Source organism: Poromitra crassiceps, assembly GCF_964638095.1.
Source record: "Poromitra crassiceps genome assembly, chromosome: 21".
NCBI classification, from domain to species: domain Eukaryota; kingdom Metazoa; phylum Chordata; class Actinopteri; order Beryciformes; family Melamphaidae; genus Poromitra; species Poromitra crassiceps.
Window position 1 is genome coordinate 13686323 of NC_139638.1, and position 11646 is coordinate 13697968.

An 11646-nucleotide genomic window follows, 5' to 3' on the forward strand; every position below is an offset into this window, starting at 1 on the left:
GAGAGAGGAGGGAGGAGGCAGGAGAGAGGAGGCAGGAGAGAGGAGGCAGGAGAGAGGAGGGAGGAGGCAGGAGAGAGGAGGCAGGAGAGAGGAGGCAGGAGAGAGGAGGCAGGAGAGAGGAGAGAGGAGGCAGGAGAGAGGAGGGAGGAGGCAGGAGGGAGGAGGCAGGAGAGAGGAGAGAGGAGGCAGGAGAGAGGAGGGAGGAGAGAGGAGGGAGGAGGCAGGAGGGAGGAGAGAGGAGGCAGGAGAGAGGAGGGAGGATGCAGGAGAGAGGAGGGAGGAGGCAGGAGAGAGGAGGGAGGAGGCAGGAGAGAGGAGGGAGGAGGCAGGAGAGAGGAGGCAGGAGGCAGGAGAGAGGAGGCAGGAGAGAGGAGAGAGGAGAGAGGAGAGAGGAGGCAGGAGAGAGGAGGCAGGAGAGAGGAGGGAGGAGAGAGGAGGCTGAGTGATGAAGGGACAGTTGATTGAAGCAGAGCGTCACTGTGAATACAGGCAGGAAGTGAAGACCAGGATGTGCTACAATGGCTCCGGCTCCAGGGGCACGGAGGGCAACGTTTGGTCATTTCCTGACACACCCATTACATCACTTCCTCCCAAGCTACTGTATTATGTCATTCCATGAAGTCACCCATTCCTGCTGTCTCACACACTTTTCACAGCTACAGTTGTTTATTTGTTTAGATAGTTTGAAGTCAAAGTGTGCATAAATTCAAAGTGAGCATGTTATGGGCATTCCTTCCTGCAAAATATGACACAAGTGGAGACAGTCTTGGCATCAATTTAATGAACAGTGAAATTGAAATTATTAATAGTGAAATTCCTTTTTTATGATAAAGCATTGATTCAGTTGTTTCATGATAGGATAAATGAATCGTTTGAAGAAAGAAAGAAAAAATCCTGAATTGGTTGAATTCAAAGCGAACTAACCCTAACCACGGTGGACAACAAAGGTTATATGATCTAGTCTGTCCTCCTCCTCCAGTCCTCCAGTACATTATATGATCTAGTCTCTCCCTCTCCTCCAGTCCTCCAGTACATTATATGATCTAGTCTGTCCTCCTCCTCCAGTCATCCAGTACATTATATGATCTAGTCTGTCCTCCTCCTCCAGTCCTCCAGTACATTATATGATCTAGTCTGTCCTCCTCCTCCAGTCCTCCAGTACATTATATGATCTAGTCTGTCCTCCTCCTCCAGTCCTCCAGTACATTATATGATCTAGTCTGTCCTCCTCCTCCAGTCCTCCAGTACATTATATGATCTAGTCTCTCCCTCTCCTCCAGTCCTCCAGTACATTATATGATCTAGTCTCTCCCTCTCCTTCAGTCCTCCAGTACATTATATGATCTAGTCTCTCCCTCTCTTCCAGTCCTCCAGTACATTATATGATCTAGTCTCTCCCTCTCTTCCAGTCCTCCAGTACATTATATGATCTAGTCTCTCCCTCTCTTCCAGTCCTCCAGTACATTATATGATCTAGTCTCTCCCTCTCCTTCAGTCCTCCAGTACATTATATGATCTAGTCTCTCCCTCTCCTTCAGTCCTCCAGTACATTATATGATCTAGTCTCTCCCTCTCCTTCAGTCCTCCAGTACATTATATGATCTAGTCTCTCCCTCTCCTCCAGTCCTCCAGTACATTATATGATCTAGTCTCTCCCTCTCTTCCAGTCCTCCAGTACATTATATGATCTAGTCTCTCCCTCTCTTCCAGTCCTCCAGTACATTATATGATCTAGTCTCTCCCTCTCCTCCAGTCCTCCAGTACATTATATGATCTAGTCTCTCCCTCTCCTCCAGTCCTCCAGTACATTATATGATCTAGTCTCTCCCTCTCCTTCAGTCCTCCAGTACATTATATGATCTAGTCTCTCCCTCTCCTCCAGTCCTCCAGTACATTATATGATCTAGTCTCTCCCTCTCTTCCAGTCCTCCAGTACATTATATGATCTAGTCTCTCCCTCTCCTCCAGTCCTCCAGTACATTATATGATCTAGTCTCTCCCTCTCTTCCAGTCCTCCAGTACATTATATGATCTAGTCTCTCCCTCTCCTTCAGTCCTCCAGTACATTATATGATCTAGTCTCTCCCTCTCCTCCAGTCCTCCAGTACATGCAGTTTGTGGAAGACTACTCGGAGCCACAGCCGTCCGTCTTCTACCAGACGCCACAGAGCGAGAGCATCTACGAGCAGCGCAACAAGCGCTTCCAGGAGGTCTACGGCTTCAACGACTCGTTCAGCAGCACAGACTCGGTCCATGAGCCGCTGCTGCCCCCCGCCCTGCCCCCCAAACAACGCCAGCTGGTGAGAAGCCCCGCCCCTACACATCACTTACATCATTCACATTCACTCTCTGTGCAAATCTGTCTGTTGGCCTCCAGAATCCCAACTCCAGAACCAGAACCAGTACCCCTTTCAAAAGAAAGAGGCAAATCCACACTTCTCATCAGCTACTAGGGCCCCATAACCCATAACTAAGGTGTTATTGATGAGAAGAAGGGACTGTAGCACACCGGAGGACAGTCTCACTGGCCTGGGCTCTCCAGCAGAGCATAGAGCTTGATGCAGGCCTGGGCTCTCCAGCAGAGCATAGAGCTTGATGCAGGCCTGGGCTCTCCAGCAGAGCATAGAGCTTGATGCAGGCCTGGGCTCTCCAGCAGCAGCATAGAGCTAGATGCTGGTCTCTCCAGCAGCAGCATAGAGCTAGATGCTGGCCTGGGCTCTCCAGCAGAGCATAGAGCTTGATGCTGGTCTCTCCAGCAGCAGCATAGAGCTTGATGCTGATGTGTTAATGTTGTTAACATTAACATGCTGGCTGGGAGGCAGCGTGTGGAGAAGATGCATTCCTGTGGTCATCCTCCTCAATGTTCTGTCACGTCTCCTACAATCTTGTTATCTCTCTCACCTATTCAGCCCCTCTCTCTCCCTGACTCTCACTCTATCTCACTCTATCTCTCTCGCTCAGCTCCTCTGTGGCACGGCACACATCTGTGTGTTTGCTGTCATGTTGGCTTGTCACTGGGAGATAAGAGCCGCCCTTATCAGCCCCCACATCAGATCCAGGGCCCTTATCTTAATCATGGCCAGCGTGGAGCTTCATTGAGACAACAGTCTGACAGACAGTCAGTCAATGGAGAGAGAGAGAGAGACAAGTCTGATAGGCCATAGCTGACCCTATTACAAATGTCATTTTATTCACGGTACAATCATGTACAGTAATTGTCCATCAGACTATTTCGTAGTTGAAATAATAATAATGTTAGGTTCTTAATCTTAACTCACTTAGGAAGCGATTTGACAGCTTTTTCTCACTAATGCCAAAGACAGACAAGCCGGTCCTTGAATAATGGATGACTTAGTGCTCATGTTGAAGACAGTGGACCTCAGATGACGTTGGGCTCCTGGGCAGAGCTGTGTCAGAGCCCAGGACAGGAAGTAGACTCCTGGGCAGAGCTGTGTCAGAGCCCAGGACAGGAAGTAGACTCCAGGGCAGAGCTGTGTTAGAGCCCAGGACAGGAAGTAGACTCCTGGGCAGAGCTGTGTCAGAGCCCAGGACAGGAAGTAGACTCCTGGGCAGAGCTGTGTCAGAGCCCAGGACAGGAAGTAGACTCCTGGGCAGAGCTGTGTCAGAGCCCAGGACAGGAAGTAGACTCCTGGGCAGAGCTGTGTCAGAGCCCAGGACAGGAAGTAGACTCCGGGGCAGAGCTGTGTCAGAGCCCAGGACAGGAAGTAGACTCCTGGGCAGAGCTGTGTCAGAGCCCAGGACAGGAAGTAGACTCTGGGGCAGAGCTGTGTCAGAGAGGACAGGAAGTAGACTCCGGGGCAGAGCTGTGTCAGAGCCCAGGACAGGAAGTAGACTCCAGGGCAGAGCTGTGTCAGAGCCCAGGACAGGAAGTAGACTCCTGGGCAGAGCTGTGTTAGAGCCCAGGACAGGAAGTAGACTCCGGGGCAGAGCTGTGTCAGAGAGGACAGGAAGTAGACTCCGGGGCAGAGCTGTGTCAGAGCCCAGGACAGGAAGTAGACTCTGGGGCAGAGCTGTGTCAGAGCCCAGGACAGGAAGTAGACTCCTGGGCAGAGCTGTGTCAGAGCCCAGGACAGGAAGTAGACTCTGGGGCAGAGCTGTGTCAGAGCCCAGGACAGGAAGTAGACTCTGGGGCAGAGCTGTGTCAGAGCCCAGGACAGGAAGTAGACTCCGGGGCAGAGCTGTGTTAGAGCCCAGGACAGGAAGTAGACTCCGGGGCAGAGCTGTGTCAGAGCCCAGGACAGGAAGTAGACTCCGGGGCAGAGCTGTGTCAGAGCCCAGGACAGGAAGTAGACTCCGGGGCAGAGCTGAGGGAGGAGGCAGGAGGGAGGAAACAGCTGTTTAGAGCGTGTTGTAGTTGGCCTCCTTTCTCTAAAGCTCTTCAAGCTTAACGCTATAAAAAGGAGGTTTATTGAGTCACATGTGAATAGAGTCGTGTGTCTGTTGCCAACCAGGCGAGTCACCCGTCGCCCCTAACCTCATCGAGGTAGGCTAGAAACATCACCTCTAACCTCATCGAGGTAGGCTAGAAACATCACCTCTAACCTCATCGAGGTAGGCTAGAAACATCACCTCTAACATCATCGAGGTAGGCTAGAAACATCACCTCTAACATCATCGAGGTAGGCTAGAAACGGGTCCCAGATCGTTCTGGGACAGGAACCTGAGCCTCTCCATCCGTATAACAGAGATCATGTCCATCAACTACAATTGAAAAGGAGATGAACGAAGAGGGGGACTTCCATTCCTTCAAAATTACTTTTTTGGCAACAATTGTCCCCAGTGTCAGAGACTGTTGCACAGCTGTAGGGAAGTTCAGAGAGGACTCTGAGCAGCTGAAGATGTTGAGTTCTGCCTCCGGCTGAAGGGTTATTGTGTAGGCCTTAGAGTACCAGTCAAATATTTTGGCCCAGAATCCTGTCAGTGAAGGGCAGAACCAGAAGGCATGAGACAGAGTGCCCTCTGACACCTGACACCTGTCACACAGTGGTGAGACAGAAGGGTAAATCCTGTGTAACTTATGCTTAGAATAGTGCAGACGGTGAACAACTTTAAACTGGATCAGCTGGTGTCTGCTATGAACTGAGCAGAGTTGTACCACAGACAGACTCCTTTCCCATATAATGTCAGTTAAATCAATACCAAGTTCCCCCTGCCAAGGAAGAACTTTGACCTTAACACAATAATATCCTCCATTCATACTCTGTACTCTCTAGTCTACAGCAGCTAGTCTGTCCACTCCTCTATGAGCCTTCTGCATGTCTGCACTGCCTCTCAGCTGCACCAGCAGAGCCACCCTCATATATATATATATATATATATATATATATATATATATATATATATATATATATATAGCATATACACCCTCAGCTTTCACTACTTTGACTTCACCACTCTGCTGCTCAACTTTAATGACATCTGTTCTAATTCACCTATCTGCTTAATCAACTGTCCCCTTTTCTGTCTTTTCCCCTAACACCCTATTTCCCCTCTTTGCCTTCCTTAACCCCCATTACTCTCTCTGCCTTCTGTCTTTTCTACTTGTTCTATCTCTATCTTTCTCTTGTCTCCTCCCCTCTGTCTTTTCTACTTGTTCTATCTCTATATCTCTCTTGTCTCCTCCCCTCTGCCTTGTCTTTTCTACTTGTTCTATCTCTATCTTTCTCTTGTCTCCTCCCCTCTGTATTTTCTACTTGTTCTATCTCTATCTTTCTCTTGTCTCCTCCCCCCTCCCCTCTCAGGCCTCCCACTCTTCCTCCCCCTCTTCCTCCTCCTCCTCTTCCTCCTGCCACCTCCAGCCGTCTGTAGCGGCCATGGAGGAGGCGGGCTCTGGGCTGAGCCTCAGCATGTCCGTCTCTAACTCCTACCTGATTGGCCAGGCATCTTTGACCACACCCACGGTGAGTTCCCCCCCTCCAACCCTCCTCATCTCCACCCCAGCCCGGGCTGCAGTGTGGCCCGGTACTGGTCCAGGGGCGACCTGACCTGTGTGTGGTCTGTATGTAGTACTGGTCCTGACCTGTGTGTGCTCTGTATGTAGTACTGGTCCTGACCTGTGTGTGCTCTGTATGTAGTACTGGTCCTGACCTGTGTGTGCTCTGTATGTAGTAGTGGTCCTGACCTGTGTGTGCTCTGTATGTAGTACTGGTCCTGACCTGTGTGTGCTCTGTATGTAGTACTGGTCCTGACCTGTGTGTGCTCTGTATGTAGTACTGGTCCGTTCATCATCCTCCAAGGGGTTGGTGGCTTGGTTGCTGTGTGGTCTTTCATTTGATCCATCCACTCATCGTGTGTGTGTGCATTTTGTTTCGGCAGTGTGGATGTTGTTTGTGTTGTGGAAATCATATGATTAGCGTTAGGGCTGGGCGATATCGACCAAATCAAATATCACAATATTTTATGACCAAATACATCGATGTCGATATTACATGTCGACAATATTGTAGTGATCTCTATTGGTGCTTTCACAAAATATTGACACAATGAGATTTTTGAGAAATGATCCTCAGTAATGTGGATATAATGACTGGTGAACAGCTAGAACAGTCTGGTCAGTTCAGAAGACTGTTACTTGACTGTAATGCAGCCTGTAAGACTTTTGCCATATCACAATATTATGATACGATATCTAGTCTCATGTCACCATATTGATATAATATTGATGTATTGCCCAGCCCTAATTGGCGTGTGCTTATCTTTGACATGACTGTGTGTGTTGTGTGCAGTGACTTGCTGTGGTCACATGACTGTGTGTGTTGTGTGCAGTGACTTGCTGTGGTCACATGACTGTGTGTGTTGTGTGCAGTGACTTGCTGTGGTCACATGACTGTGTGTGTTGTGTGCAGTGACTTGCTGTGGTCATGTGACATGACTGTGTGTGTTGTGTGCAGTGACTTGCTGTGGTCACATGACTGTGTGTGTTGTGTGCAGTGACTTGCTGTGGTCACATGACTGTGTGTGTTGTGTGCAGTGACTTGCTGTGGTCACATGACTGTGTGTGTTGTGTGCAGTGACTTGCTGTGGTCACATGACTGTGTGTGTTGTGTGCAGTGACTTGCTGTGGTCACATGACTGTGTGTGTTGTGTGCAGTGACTTGCTGTGGTCATGTGACATGACTGTGTGTGTTGTGTGCAGTGACTTGCTGTGGTCACATGACTGTGTGTGCTGTGTGCAGTGACTTGCTGTGGTCACATGACTGTGTGTGTTGTGTGCAGTGACTTGCTGTGGTCATGTGACATGACTGTGTGTGTTGTGTGCAGTGACTTGCTGTGGTCACATGACTGTGTGTGCTGTGTGCAGTGACTTGCTGTGGTCACATGACTGTGTGTGTTGTGTGCAGTGACTTGCTGTGGTCATGTGACATGACTGTGTGTGCTGTGTGCAGTGACTTGCTGTGGTCACATGACTGTGTGTGTTGTGTGCAGTGACTTGCTGTGGTCATGTGACATGACTGTGTGTGCTGTGTGCAGTGACTTGCTGTGGTCATGTGACATGACTGTAGGGCTGGGTATCGTTCCAAATTTTTCGATATCGATACCGTTTCGATACTTTGATTTCGATACCGGTTCCTGAACGATACTTTTTTCGATACCAATTTTTAGAAAAATCCATTTTAACAAAAATAAAACTGCATTACACATTGAGAATTATGATACAAATCTTTAGTTTTTTTCAAGTTTTACAGCAGAAAAAAAAACTACCGGTACTGTATTTAACATAACTTTAAGTTGTCTAAACTTATTGCTGTCCCTACAAAAAAATATTGGAGTACTACAAAGGAAATAAATGTAAAACAAATAAATCAGGGCAATAGTTTTCAGTGCAAAACGGAGAGTTGCAAATGAGTGTTTAATGCTCACTGATGCAACAGAACGCTATTCTTGTCCAAACTGATGAGATGGCTCCACTTCATGCATGGAAGACAATAGTTGAGCATTGACTAGCCTATCAATAATGGCACAAAGTGAATCCCATTTATATTCAACAAACTATCATGACATCAGCGTTTGTTAACGAGTTGCTAAAAATACATAATGGGCGATAACTGCCCGCTTGCATATAATGTTAACACTAATTAATTGAACATCTAACGCTAGCATTGCAGATCAGTGTTTAATGCTCACTGCTGCAACAGAACGTCATTCTTGTCAAAACTGATGAGACAGCTCCACTTCATGCATGGAAGACAATAGTTGAGCATTGACTAGCCTATCAATATAGCCTTAATGGCACAAAGTGAATCGCATTTACATTCAACAAACTATCATGACATCAGCGTTTGTTAACGAGTTGCTAAAAATACACAATGCCCGCTTGCGCATAACGTTACCGCGCCAATTAATTAAACGATCTAATGCTAGATACAACTTACAGCCAGACTGTCAGACTGAGGGCTCTGATAACCGCTAATCAACAACAACTTGCGGTAAGCTGACCCACCTCTCGATTATTTCTCTTGTCTGTGGAAACCAGTCCCAGCTCCACTTGTCTCCACACCGCACGCTGCCTGCCTCAACAAACACACACCGGCTAAAGTGGGCGTAACTTTCCCTGCATGCTTCTACATGACAGCCAATCACCAGCCGTATTAGAGCGTGGTGTGCAAGAATGTCGCATGCTTATAGGCTCAATGACACTGTTTTGTTTTGGTATCGAAAATTGGTATCGATTGACAAGGGAGGCTTCGATACCCCTTAGTATCGATGTTTTCATTTCGGTGCCAAGTAAGTATCGAAACTCGATACCCAGCCCTACATGACTGTGTGTCCACTGAAGCATTTCTCAAGATATTTTGCTGGGGGTGAATCTTTTTATTCCCCCTCAGAGAGTCAGTCAGTCAGTTGAGTGTCTGAGAGTCAGTCAGTCAGTTGAGTGTCTGGAACAAAGATCAGCTCATGAAACTCTGGATGCACCCATATGAACATTTTGGCCCATACTGATTGCTGTTATTATGGCCGATAACTGATATTTACCGATGTCGATCTGTATAAAAACAAGTTTCTGTGAGAATCACATTTTGTACAAATTTAAACACTGTGAATTTGAAACATTTCTTTATTTTCTAAAGATTTGGCAGAGACCATAAATCATAGATTTACCACATTGTATCCTCTCAATATGAAAATGCTGGCTGATAACGGATATTAACCCATTGATACCTGATGCAGCATTTGCATGTATATCCCTCATTTGTGTGTGTATCCCTGTAAGACCGCGAACCGTGTGACCCTAAATAATTTCCGCTTTGAATATATGGCCACCTGAAAAAAAATCCACTTTGCATCAGGTATCAATGGGTTAACATCAGCCAGCAGATCAGACTGTGGTTGTACTGGTCAGCTTCCAGGTATGAATGTGTGTGTGAATGTGAACAGGGCACTCCTGAAAAAGAGAGCATTGCTCTCAGTGAGACTCCCCCTGTATAAATAAAGGTTAAAAAAAAACAAAAAACAAAAAAACATCACTGTTATTTTGCTCATCAAACCGATAAAGATATATAAAAAAATGACTTAACATTGGTCAATACCAATATGATTGTAGATATATCGTGCATCCCTAGAAATCACACAATAGCCCTTTGTTGGTCTGGCTATGGGTTAGGGTTAGGGGACATGTCTGGCTATGGGTTCAAGATTCAAGATTTTTATTGTCACTCCGTAGTAACAAGTATCACGTGTGAAATTCTTGTGCTGTAGGCTCCGTTACAACAAAGTGCAAAAAATAAAAGATATATAAATAAAAACAAGAGGTAACAAGCAATACAGCAGTAAGACACGCCACAGACAGTGGCGTATTCACTGCCCATAGTGCAAATGGCATGAACATACTTTAAACATAATTAAACATAATAACATTATGTTAGGTGCAAATAGCGTATACCTAGTTAAACATACTATTGAACATTAGTCATACATAATGGTAGCATCTACAGTGCGGTACAGTACGGCTACTACACTATTTGTATATGTTAAGGAGTCTCGTGGCCTGTGAGAAGAAACTGTCCCTCAAGCGATTTGTGCGTGCTCTTGGGACCCTGTATCTCCTCCCTGAGGGTAGCAGGGAGAACAGACTGTTGTGGGGGTGGTTTGTGTCTTTGATGATCTTCAGGGACTTCATGGGTTAGGGTTAGGGGACATGTCTGGCTATGGGTTAGGGTTAGGGGACATGTCTGGCTATGGGTTAGGGGACATGTCTGGCTATGGGTTAGGGTTAGGGGACATGTCTGGCTATGGGTTAGGGTTAGGGGACATGTCTGGCTATGGGTTAGGGTTAGGGGACATGTCTGGCTATGGGTTAGGGTTAGGGGACATGTCTGGCTATGGGTTAGGGTTAGGGGACATGTCTGGCTATGGGTTAGGGTTAGGGGACATGTCTGGCTATGGGTTAGGGTTAGGGGACATGTCTGGCTATGGGACATTTCAGCCCAAAACAGGTTCCTGTCAATGAATGAGCTTGTGGTTAATGAACACATATTCCAGTGGTCACATATAGTCAGACCTTTCACTGGACCTGGCTGTGTGACTGTGGTTGGGTCAGGGTTTGGGGGTGTGACCCACGGTGACCCCATGGTGGGTGGGTGTGTGTGTGTGTGTGTGTGTGTGTGTGTGTGTGTGTGTGTGTGTGTGTGTGTGTGTGTGTGTGTGTGCGTGTGCGTGTGTGGGGGGGGATGCTAGGAGCCAGTGTGGATCTCCCTCAGGATCTGCAGAGGAATGCAGCACCAGATGGACCTGATGGAAAACACATTCCATCTTCCTCCTCCTCTCGTCTCCTCCTCTCGTCTCCTCCATCCTCTGCTGTTCACACTTTCCCCTGCTCCTCCCCCTCTAGTCTCCCCCCTCACCACCTCTCTGTAGCTCCTCTCCCTCTAGTCTCCCTCCTCACCACCTCTCTGTAGCTCCTCTCCCTCTAGTCTCCCCCCTCACCACCTCTCTGTAGCTCCTCCCCCTCTAGTCTCCCCCCTCACCACCTCTATGTAGCTCCTCCCCCTCTAGTCTCCCCCCTCACCACCTCTATGTAGCTCCTCCCCCTCTAGTCTCCCCCCTCACCACCTCTATGTAGCTCCTCCCCCTCCCTTGCACCTCCACACCTCCTCTCTGTAGCTCCTCCCCCTCCCTTGCACCTCCACACCTCCTCTCTGTAGCTCCTCCCCCTCCCTTGCACCTCCACACCTCTCTGTAGCAGTGGAATGTTTGCATTCCTGAGCTCCTCTGCGTTTTGAGGCGATGTCATGGGAGAAGTAAGGCGGGGGGGTGGTGTTAGGTGGGGTTAAGTGGGCTGGGGGGTGGGGGGGTTAGGTGGTGTTATGTGGGGGGGGGGGGTGTTAGGTGGGGGTGGGGGGGGGGGGGGTTAGCATGTGTTGGCTGGAAAGAGAAGCACATATTCTGTTGTTCCATTGTTTTTTCATGTGGAAATCTATCTGCCCTCGTGTGTGTGTGTGTGTGTGTGTGTGTGTGTGTGTGTGTGTGTGTGTGTGTGTGTGTGTGTGTGTGTGTGTGTGTGTGTGTGTGTCTCTGTGTGTGTGTGTGTGTGTATGTGTGTGTGTGTGTGTGTGTCTGTGTGTGTGTGTGTGTGTGTGTGTGTGTGTGCTGCTGTCAAACACCCAGCCAGGATTTTCTCTTTTTTTT

At 48.0% G+C, this 11646-nt stretch overlaps 1 protein-coding gene across 4 annotated transcripts in view; it reads left to right on the forward strand.

Annotated features, from left to right (window-relative positions):
- Window positions 1-11646, forward strand: part of rapgef1b (Rap guanine nucleotide exchange factor (GEF) 1b) — a 90095-nt gene that overhangs the window by 65894 nt on the left and 12555 nt on the right. For all 4 annotated transcript variants that reach the window (XM_083657511.1, XM_083657508.1, XM_083657509.1 and 1 more), the window contains exon 10: window positions 2098-2300. In XM_083657511.1, the coding sequence (XP_083513637.1) occupies window positions 2098-2300 (203 nt within the window). The remainder of the gene's footprint in view (window positions 1-2097; window positions 2301-11646) is intronic.